The sequence below is a fragment of the Prunus mume genome, linkage group LG7 (assembly GCF_029339155.1).
Source record: "Prunus mume cultivar Tortuosa linkage group LG7, ASM2933915v1, whole genome shotgun sequence".
Lineage (NCBI taxonomy): Eukaryota > Viridiplantae > Streptophyta > Magnoliopsida > Rosales > Rosaceae > Prunus > Prunus mume.
Genome location: NC_142704.1, coordinates 19,367,991 through 19,379,460, shown reverse-complemented (window position 1 = coordinate 19,379,460; position 11,470 = coordinate 19,367,991). Strand labels below are relative to the sequence as shown.

At 39.2% G+C, this 11,470-nt stretch overlaps 1 protein-coding gene across 1 annotated transcript; it reads right to left on the bottom strand.

The window, feature by feature from the left end:
- Positions 1-3,140: 3,140 nt before the first annotated feature.
- Positions 3,141-5,298, bottom strand: LOC103337311 (flavonoid 3'-monooxygenase CYP75B137-like). The gene is made up of 2 exons (XM_016795713.2): positions 4,271-5,298; positions 3,141-3,919 (listed from the first exon to the last, which is right to left on the bottom strand). Exons 1-2 carry the CDS (start codon positions 5,231-5,233, stop codon positions 3,287-3,289), a joined length of 1,596 nt encoding a protein of 531 aa, XP_016651199.2. The 5' UTR covers positions 5,234-5,298; the 3' UTR covers positions 3,141-3,286.
- Positions 5,299-11,470: the final 6,172 nt, after the last annotated feature.

Here is an 11,470-nt window from a genome sequence, read left to right as displayed (position 1 = left end):
ATCCGAGATGAAGAAGGTGCTCTCGGTGTCGAAAAGACCGGTCACACTGAAGCAAGTGACCAGTCCCTTGTATATGAAAATAATGATAGTGATTATTGTATGGATAAGTTCGATGCAATACCCCCTTCTGCCCTGCTAGTGCCCCAATCTACCCATGATAGTGAATCAAGTGAGGTAATTTCTAATGATTTATCTGTGTCAACTTATCAGTTACCCCCACGAACCACTCATGGGTAACCTAAAGTATAATATTCTCCTGATAAACATGCTAAGTATAAATATCCTATTAGCCATTATGTGTCAAATTATCGTTTGTCTAAGTCATATGCATCATATTTGTGTCAATTATCTAGTATATGTGTGCCAACTAAGATGCATGGTGCTTTATCTAACCCCAAATGGATGGATGTCATGAATGTTGAAATGGATGCCTTAAACAAGAATAAAACATGGGATTTAGTTCTTTTGCCACGAGGGAAGAAAACTGTTAGATGCAGATGGATGCTTACTTTGAAGTATAAAGCTGATGGTTCCATTGACCGTTACAAGGCTAGATTGGTAGTAAAAGGTTATACTCAGACCTATGGAGTGGATTATTTGGAGACCTTTACTCCAGTGGCAAAGCTCAATACTGTGCATGTACTATTGTCCTTGGCTCCTAACCGCGATTAGTCCCTATTACAATTCGACGTCAAAAATACGTTTCTACATGGTGATCTCAAGGAGGAGATTTACATGGATCTCCCTTATGGTATTCCTGTAACCTCTAAGTAGGGTGTTGTGTGTAAGCTGCGGAAGTCTTTATATGGATTGAAGCAGTCTTGAAGAGCGTGGTTTGGGAGATTTGTAGCATCTATGAAGAAATTTGGGTATGTCCAAAGTAACTCAGACTATACTTTGTTTCTACAACGTCATAAAGATAAATTGACAGCTTTAATTATTTATGCTGGTGATATGATTGTGACTAGAGATGATCAGGCAGAAATGCAAAATCTTTATAAGTATCTGGCTTCCGAGTTTGAGATGAAGTCATTGAGTGATTTGAAGTACTTTCTTGGGATTGAAGTTGCCAGATCTAGACATGGTATCTTTCTGTCTCAAAGAAAGTATATTTTAGATTTACTTTCAGAGACTGGAATGTTAGATTGTAAACCAATTGATACCCCTAGTGAACAGAATCATAAGTTGGGGTTGTATCTTGATCAAGTCCCTACAGATAAAGAGCGTTATCAACGACTTGTGGGGAAATTGATTTATTTATCTCATACACGTCTTGATATTGCATATGTAGTGAGTGTAGTGAGTCAGTTTATGCATTATCCTAGTGAAGATCATATGAGTGCTGTGATGCACATATTGAGGTATCTGAAAGTAACTCATGGAAATGGGTTAATATTTTGCAAGTGTGGTCATATAGATGTGGAAGGGTATACGGATGCTAATTGGGCTGGTTTAGTCACTGATAGACGTTCTACGTCTAGGTATTTCACATTTGTTGGTGGTAATCTTGTTACTTTGAGGAGTAAAATGTAAAAAGTGGTGTCTAGGTCGAGTGCCGAGGCCGAGTACCTTGGAATGGCTCAAGGTGTGTGCGAATTACTATGGTTGAGAAGATTGTTGAGAGATCTTGGGTTTGGGCCCCAGAAACCCATGGATTTGTATTGTGATAATAAAGCTGCAAATGCAATTGCACATAACCTTGTGCAACATGATCATACAAAGCACGTGGAGGTTGATCGACATTTTGTTAAAGAGAAGTTGGATGCTAAAATTATTTCTTTTTTGTTTATGTCATCCGAATATCAACTGGCAGATATTCTTACGAAAGCTGTGTCCATTACGGTTTTTCTCAACTTGCTTGACAAGTTGGACATGCGTGACGTCTTTGCTCTAACTTGAGGGGAGTGTTAGCGAGATCCTAGCTTAATTAGGATATTTATTTCCTAGTTTATTAGGATTATATTTCTTTCCTTTTTGTACAGATATTGTGTAATTAAGTTTTTATTTTGTTTCCTAGTTTGACCCTACTAGGGTTACATCTTTGTACTATAAATAACTTCTTTTGGAGTATGAAATAAAACCTGAAAAATATTCTAACCATATTGTTTGACTAATTCCCTAGTTGTCTGGTCCGATAAGTAAGCATCTAATTTGTTTGTATCATATTTACCGGTCATATCTTTTACAAAAATAGTATCTAATTGATGATTTTGATTTTGCAGGGACCGGCCAATCGAGAACAAGGATATTGTTCTCTGGTACACATAGGGTTTCATCACATACCATGTCAAGAAGACTTCCCTATAATGCCAACGGTGTCATCTAGCTTTGACCTGCCTGTGAATTTCTTTGAGAGCAACCCCATACTTCGAACTCCACCTAATGTTGAGACAGATCTGCCTGTTTGCGTCGCTGCTGCTTCAGCTTAATTAAGCAATGCATATCAAGTGCCTCAAAAGATATTTCTGATCAGCTACTTGTAGAAAGTTACCTAAAAAATGTGCCAATTTAGGGCTTGCATGAAATCAGCTTGATGTAACAACTAACAAGAAGTTGTACTGAAACCGATGTGGCCAAGAAATAAAAGATCGATTAGTGGAGTTAGTGGGAATCTACATTATGTACAGAGGCCATTATGTAAGAAATTAGATTTAGCGATGATGGAATCTCACTTGAAGGATCCAAGGCTCTTATATTGATATTTAATATACCACTAATTTTAGTGGTACGTTATTTAACCTTATTCTTGTCTCTATTTCAGTAATTTTTGAATGAGATCGTAATACCGTCATATAATTTATGTTCTTGAATTTCTGCACCGGAAGTCCTATGTTTAACTAGATATCACCATGTTGAGATAAACTAAGTCTGCACTTGTGCTTTCCAAACCTAATTAAATTAGTTCTATAGTTTAAAGTATCAAAAGCGGTATCGAAATATGATCTTTAAAGTGGAACCAGTTCTGTCATGATCTTGTTTGTGCTTTAACCATGTTACAAAATTATTATTTACTATATAGGTAGTGTCCTCAATACAATAATACAATGTTCGTATTCAAGAATTTCAAATTGGAAGTAAATACTCGAGGAAGTGCTTTGAACCTTATTTTTTATAAGATAATAAGGATTATGGGGAAACAATTGAACCAAGAGCATCAATGCATATATGCAATGACGGACCTATAAAGGCACAAATTGCTCATTTGCTTAGCTGGTGGTGGTGCTCTTTAGGTGTACAAATTACCTTATTTCCATGCTGCATTTTTCCAGAGGGAATGAAAATAAATCTAAGTATAGAGCTCCAATTTAGATAACCTGGGTGTTGGAATGACAACTAATGGAGTCATTTTCTTTGTCACAATCCCAAATTTGTCTTGAAGGTCAAGCTTTGCATCATTGGGCAACCTCCACTCAAATGAATGCAAAAATGAAGCCAACACATAGATCATCATCCTCTCTGCTAAGGGAATCCCAGGACACATTCTTCTCCCAGAACCAAATGGAAGATATTCCAACTTATTGCCATTGTAATGAATGTTGTTGCTGGGTGGATCATTGAGGAACCTCTTGGGCCTAAATTCCAAGGGATTGTCCCAAACATTAGGGTCTCTGTGAATGGCCCAAACATTTAAAAAAACACTTGAACCTTTTGGTATTTTGAAGCCTCCAATGGTGGTGGATTGACTTGGACAATGGGGAACCAGAAGAGGCACAGCAGGGTGCAATCTAGATGTCTCCTTAATCACAGCCTCTAAATAATGTAATTTGGGTATATGAGACTCTTCAACCAAGTTTTTCAACCCCACAACTTCTTTCAGTTCTTGTTGAACTTTTTTCAAGTCATCTGGGTGTTGCATCAGCTCAGCCATTACCCATTCCACCATTGTTGCTGTGGTGTCAGTTCCACCAACCACAATGTCCTGTTCAAAATTATCAAACTGTTAAAAAGTTCAAAAAAAAGATTTGTTGCATTTTTATTTACTTCTTACTATCCCTTGTGTTAGAATTTTTACATCAAAATTTGCTCTTGAAAATAAATTGATAGGATGCACATAGAGGCATATCAGCTAAGTTTATTTATCATCACAAGAAGGTTATTATATGGTGAGTCTCTCACGCGTGCATATGCGAATACTGGCCGTATTAATGCATTAAGTGTTGCCAAAAGTAAGGCAAAAGTCATGTGTCAATGGCTAGAAATCGCTCACATGCGTCAATGGCACCTGGTTGACTGCCAACAAACTACAAACCAAAAGATAAGAATACAGTACCGTGAGCAGGGCCTTGATTTGTTGCAAAGTGAGCGATTCTGCATCATCTCCATGCTCATTAAGCTCCAACAGGAACTGCAGAAAGCCTTTCCTTTCATGCTTTAGCGATAGCCCCCCATCTTGCTCTGCTGCCTCACTCATCTGCTTTTCAATGGCAGAGTTGAGAATCTTTTCAGTCACAGATAGAAGCTGCTTCGCACGCCTCGCAATTCCTTGCACATCAAACCTGGCAAGCCAAGGAAAAAAGTCGGAAATATTTCCCTTCCCAATCAACTCCACCATTTCAGCCACCACATTTCTGTACTCTGCCCCAAGATCAGTCCCTTTCTCTGCTTCCAGAGTCCCACCCCACAACATTCTCATGGTTGTGTTGATTGCTGTAAAAAATGCAACCTGCCCGAAATCAATTGGGCTGCCACTTTTGCCATAAATATGATCAATTGACTTGAGAACTTCCTCTTTTCTCAGAGCATAACAAGCATCAAGGTTGCCTTTGCTCATCACGTGGCTCACAAACACCTTGCGCAACCTCCTCCAACCTGGACCGTAGGATCCGAAGGCGATGTCGGTTCCTCCGTAGGAGATAATCTGTGCAGCAATTATAGGGTCACGATTTGCAAAGAGGGTGTCTTGGTCACGAACCACTTGTTTCACAAGTGATGGCGAAGAGAGCACAAAACATAATTTGCTACCAAGTTGGAGCTTGTAGATAGGGCCATAAACACTTGCCAGGTTTGTGAATTCGTGGTGAAGGTTGGGGCCTAAAAAGGGAAGGCTCCCAACAAATGGCAGGCCACGAGGACCTGGTGGCAATGGAGGTGTTGGGTTTTTTGAGCTTTTCCAGTTCCACATGAACCAGAACATAGCAACCGCCATGGCTGAAATGGTGAGAAATATTGCTCTGGTCATCATGAGATGGCCATCTTTCTCATTATTGCTAGCATCCCACCATGGTGACCACATTTTTTGTTATCCTTAGGCCCTGAACCCTAATGAAGATGAAAGATATATAGGCTTGTTATATATACAGAAAATACATATAGAAATGTTTTTTGCTCCTACCAGATAAAGAGCTAAATAATGTTTTTTCCCCTACCACACAAGACATCCAGGAGAAAACGCCAGAAGAAAAATCGAGAACTTGACAGGTTTGGACAATGGATGCATTATTTTGTGGCAGATTAATATCCTTGGTCACTGTTGTCTTGCGGTGTTTGCTTCAACTGGCGGCTTCGGCCTATGAGTGAAAAAATTACTTACATGAAATGCCGAGCCTCTAGAAGAAAACTGGAAAAGTTTGTGCTGTAGTTTATTTTTTATTTTTCTATTTCCATAATTTCTCCATTTATTTTTTTTCACACTTACACACACCTTTAGGGAGACATGAAGACTAATATGTATTTCTGCAAAAATTAAAAAGACATGAACACTTACTTTTCTTACAGCATTTATACACATCTTTGTTATATATGATCATCTGTTGATCAGTTTTACATTTTTCTTCTAACCAGTTGAACAAAGACTTCAATGTACCAATTTCTATCTTAAAAAAAAAGAAGCTACGGTATGAGTAGTAGAAAGCACAATAAATACATCATAAAGCAACAAATTGTATCGAAGAAGAAAATGATGTTACACGTGTCGTGACCATACACGAAAGAGTCTTTTAAGACGAATCATAAAATATGAGTTTTTATATTTAAACCATGCATTTCTCTTTGTTCACCTCATATTCTAAGTTCACCTCAACTTCTAATTCAAATTTTAATAATTTCTAAGAAAACCACTCTATCTTCCCAAATTATCCCTAAATACACACCTAGCAGGAAAAAAAAAAAAAAGAAACTCATCAACCTCATACTCCACACCCCACTATCTTGCCTCTCACTATTCTAAGTTCACCTCAACCTTAGAATTACAACAAGTCTTTAATCACAATATCCTCAATAATTCTGGGAGGAGTCCCAAACTAAGAAATAATATCACATTACATACCTGAGAATGCACCAGAAGCAGAGATGTTCAGAGGACTCTCCAGAGTAGCGCTGTGAAGGTTCTTATACATGAGCTAGAACTGTGGGGCCAAGTCCCACATCAGCATGATTATGCAAGGCCTCTGCTAGATGCTTGTATTCCAGCAGAACTGCCGAGGAGCGATTGGGGAAAACGAACTGCTCACCAAGACAGAACAACATGTGTTGTTGATCCTTGTCTTTCTCAAGATCTGAACTTCTTCAAAAAATTAGAGAAGGAACAGTTCTGGTTGATCGTTGTAACAACCTGGTCCTTAATTAATATTTAATTATTAATTTATTCCAATAAAAGACCACTATACTCCTATAATATTTTATTGGTTTAAAAGTTGACTTTTTGATCGGGAAGGAATTTGAGGATTTCAGTTATACCTTCCATAGAGCGCGACTAAACGAGTCCGTAGACACGTAGTGGACTCGAATCGGAGTTGTAACGAAGCAGTTACGATCAAAAGAAGTTCAGTGGCATAACCGTAAATATTTCAAAGTTCAGTTATTAAAACCCAGATTTTTCTCATCCCCTCAGAAGCTTCACGACCAGCCGACTTTAGGAGAGGATTTCTCTCAGCTCCGACCACCAATTCGAGCAAGACCGGTGCCAAACGAACCACCTCACTCTCCTATTTCAGTCTCAACCCATCCCAGTCTTTATCCGTCGGCGTGGTCGCGAATCAGCCACTAAACAGCGATGTTGTGCGCTTTTTAGTAAACTTTCGAGAGCTCGTTTCGAAGCCTCTGACCACCAAATCGGCTGAGTGAGGTATGGTTTTCTAGCTATTTTCCATGCTCTAGCTGCTGGTTGGGTAGGATTTCAGAAATTCCAAGCGTAAATACTTGATTGTTAAGTTAGGTTTCAGATTGGTTTTGAGGGTGCGATTCTGACCACTTCCGATCAGTTTTTGGGGTAAGTCCAAGAACAAAAGTGGCTCCAAATAGGGTGTTACACCTAGGGTAGGAACCTTGAGCCGTGATTCAGAGTTTTTCCGACGAAGCATTATCGCTTTAGGCACCACGCTACCGTCGGCGCGTGTGGTGGCGTGGCAGGCAGGTGGGGACCACAACCCTACAATAATCTCCTCTTGAGCGCGAGGATTTTGCGGATCTTAATGCGGATAAAGTTTGAACCCAAACGGATCTCGTTTAGTGTGTAATTTCCGGGTTCGATACGTTTGAACCGTTGGATCGCAGTCAAGTATGTTGATCTAGGTAATTTCAGGATTGTATAGTATTTGATGGATCATAAAACGGAGTCCCGGTTACTCCAGTGAATGTCAGCCCTAGAGCGAGGTTTACAGAAATGCACTTGCATGCATCGTGGAGGAAAGAACTACATGTGGCTTGATCCTCAAGAAGGGCACGAGGCGACCTACAGCTTATCAAAGCGCACCACGAGTTAGAGCCTTTGAGGTTGTGTTATTATTTTTCAGGGCATTTTGGTCATTTATCACCCACACCCACCAGGTGTTAGTTTTAAACAGGATTTGGCCCGGATTTCAAAGTGGAATTTGGGTCGGGTCGTTTCAATCGTAGTAGCAGGAATGGTAAAGGGCTTAGCCAATCTTTCTCGATTCTTTCATCTGTGGTAGTCACCAACAACATCAGCAGGCCTCTCGTGGGGTCCTGAACCTAAATATCTGATCTAGATCTCGCAGAGTTGGGGTCATGGGGCCTAGACGAAAGTCGAAGGTGTTGCTGGCAGAGTTCCAGAAACACAAGGCAGCCGCCAACAGGTTCTTATCCCTATTGACAGAATTTTTAGATGTAAGGATTGCGTCATAGATTCCAGCCTTCTTCCAAAGAGCTCTATGCCTCGGGAGAAGTCTATCGATCCAATCAGACCACTTCATTGCACTGTTCCTCACTTCACTTGAAGGATAAGAACGACTCAGGTTCTAACTAACCTAGATGTGAGAAGACAGGGCCATAGAACTTTGAAGGCACAAAGGGGCCTCAGCATCTTCCTTGAACAAGTCCACCATTTCTCCCGGCACAGAGCTAAACCAGTGAGGACCCAAGATGAGTGTTTTTGAACAAATGAAGTACGTTTTCATCCAAGTTCTTTCGTGCATATGTATAAAGTCTGCTGCGAACCTCAATCGCATGTTGATCAACCCCATCTCCGGTGAGATAGGCAGGAGAGTGTAAAGAAGAGGAACTCTTGGCACGAGTGTTTGGGGAAGACATTTTTTCTTTCTCTTTCTCGGAATCAGATGATCACGGGGAATTAGAAGGAACAGAATCAAAAGAATAGAAGGTTTCGAAAGAAGTGAAAAGCCAAGGAAGAACTAGGGTTCGATAAAGCAAAAATGAGGACTCAGCAAAAATTTATAAACCAAAGTAAGAAGATCATGGGAAGATGGAAAGAATGAAGTATTTTCAGATTTAATTAGCTGTTAGAACCCAGTTCCCCACGAAGCCTAATCAAATAGGCAGACGTGCGCTAGTGCAAAGGCAGGAAATGGCGCGCATCATTGATGGGTCAATCATTAAGTCCAAACCGCTTTAAAACGGTTCAGACTTAAGGCATTGTTTAAGCCAAAAGAAATCGCATGCCAAGCCCACTTCCCACGAAGGCCCACAAAACAGAAAGGGACAGAGGACTGGATTCGATTACCAAAAAAGAGAAAGCCCAATCCAACAAATGGCAGAATTGTAAAAAACGCCAAATTAAATGGTAGTTACAATTAAGCATAGACGAAAGAAGAATTGAATTGGGCCCAGTCTACAAAAAACTACCATTTCTAAAAAAAAGCCCAAGAACAATTTGGCAAATTTTCCTGAAAAAGCCTGTTCTCAAGGAAGCTTACGTGACTACCTGATTTTGAAAAAGTCAACAATTTCAACTAAAGTCACAAGAGAATTTGACAGGAAATTAATGAAGGCACTCTTACATGAAGATTTTCCCAGTCTATTACAGACAGAGAAAAAGATCAAAATCCTTTTCTATATTTAGAAAAACTCGACAGACATCATTTCCAAGGGATAAGCAGGCTATATTTTCTAAAGAAAAGATAAGTAGGAAAATAGGGAGTTGTTCATCTGGAAAGATCAAACTAAGCATCACGGTTGAAACTCTCACAAGGGGCAGGTAAATTGGAAAAAAGGATTAGGTTTTCTTTTAAGAAAAGCAGAAGTGATGGCCATGAGAACTGACTATCGAGAGCGATTCGCTGTAATTGATAAAACCCCCTTTTCTTTGCATTTAAAAATGAAAGATCTTTGGAGAAAATCTGCCACCCATTTTTAATCAGAAAACTGAACTCCAAAACATTTCCCATAAATATAGGAGAAAGTGAAAACAACAAGGACACTCAATTGAACAAAAAAAAAACAACCAAAAAATCAACCCAAGACAAGAATTCAAAATGATCACTTGATCCTTGAGAACCCCCAAACAAACTGAAGCAACCAAAAGCTCAGTTAAGCCACAAAAGAAGCCAGTTATAATTCAGAACTTTCAAGTTCAGACTTAGAGAAATAAGTCATTCAAAACGAGATTCCTCTCGTTACAAATTTGGTTCAACAAAAGCCAAGACAAGCAGAGTATGAGTTTTCACCAGTATGAAAACCTTAACAAATTTGTGGAGAGCCCTAACCAAGCAGTAATGTACCATGGCACAGCTGCTCAGAATCCCTAAGTCCAGCCACTTCTACCTGCTCAGATTAAAGAAGTTGCGCTCCCATTCAAAAAGCCCTCCAGTGTTTGAAATAGATTATAGCTTTCACTACTACAAAAAGTGACAAAGACGACCAGAAAAAAACGACGGTCTAAGTGAAAACCGTTGTTGTTTTTTAAAAGAAGACGGTTTTATAAAACCGCCGTATAATAACACCTTAGACAACTAAAAAATGGAGATTCAAATGGCTGTTCCTAAAACACGACGTACCTAATTAAATAACTAACGTCTTATTGAAATATGATTTCCAAGTAGTAAAATCATAGCCAACAAATAACGGCGGAAGTTATGAACCGACCGACGTAGAAAGTAAAGACGACGATTTATTTAAAAAAGCCGCTGTTTTTACCCAGAAATTAACACGACCTAGTTTTCGTGTAAGGCGCCGTATAATTACAAATAAATCCACGGCGGTAAAATACAAAATATCGCCGTATTAAATTAATGTACAACTATGGCAAAGATAAATATAATGACGTCTTTCTCGTATTTCTACGATGGTATCTTTAAATCTCACCACGTTGCGGTTTGAAGAACCTTATGATATTATTCAAGATGTTCTTTTTTGTTCATTAATTCTTTTTGAAGTTTAAACTATCTGTTAACAAAAAAGTAATTTAGAAAGTGCAACAAAATTAATCACAAGGTATCACTCGTGACATGAGACAAACCACACCAAGTCCTTTATTTCCTCCATTTGTTATAAGATAATAAGGATTATGGGGGAAACGATTGAACCAAGAGCATCAATGCATATGTGTGACATGCATGCTGCATCTTTCAAGAGGGAATGAAAATAAATCTAAGTATAGAGCTCCAATTTAGATTACCTGGGTGTTGGAATGACAACTAATGGAGTCATTTTCTTTGTCACAATCCCAAATTTGTCTTGAAGGTCAAGCTTTGCATCATTGGGCAACCTCCACTCAAATGAATGCAAAAATGAAGCCAACACATAGATCATCATCCTCTCTGCTAAGGGAATCCCAGGACACATTCTTCTCCCAGAACCAAATGGAAGATATTCCAACTTATTGCCATTGTAATGAACGTTGTTGCTGGGAGGATCATTGAGGAACCTCTTGGGCCTAAATTCCAAGGGATTGTCCCAAACATTAGGGTCTCTGTGAATGGCCCAAACATTTAAAAAAACACTTGAACCTTTTGGTATTTTGAAGCCTCCAATGGTGGTGGATTGACTAAGTAACGTAATTTAGGCACATGGGACTCTTCAACCAAGTTGTCCGAACCCACAACTTCTTTCAGTTATTGTTGAACTTTTTTCAGGTCATCCTGGTGTTGCATCAGCTCAGCCATTACCCATTCCACCATTGTTGCTGTGGGTGTCAGTAGTACCACCAGCCACAATGTCCTGTTCAAAATTATCAAACTGTTAAAAAGTTCAGAAAAAAGATTTGTCGCATTTTAATTTACTCCTTACTACTACATCAAAATTTGCTTTTGAAAATAAATTATAGGATGCACATAGA

What these genes read in the sequence shown, in the direction of transcription:
- LOC103337311 (XM_016795713.2), bottom strand. Translation starts at nt 5,233, where the DNA reads ATGTGGTCACCATGGTGGGATGCTAGCAATAATGAGAAAGATGGCCAT. An exon ending in AAATCAAGGCCCTGCTCACG is followed by an intron (nt 3,920 to 4,270) that starts GTACTGTATTCT and finishes AATTTTGAACAG; the next exon opens with GACATTGTGGTTGGTGGAAC.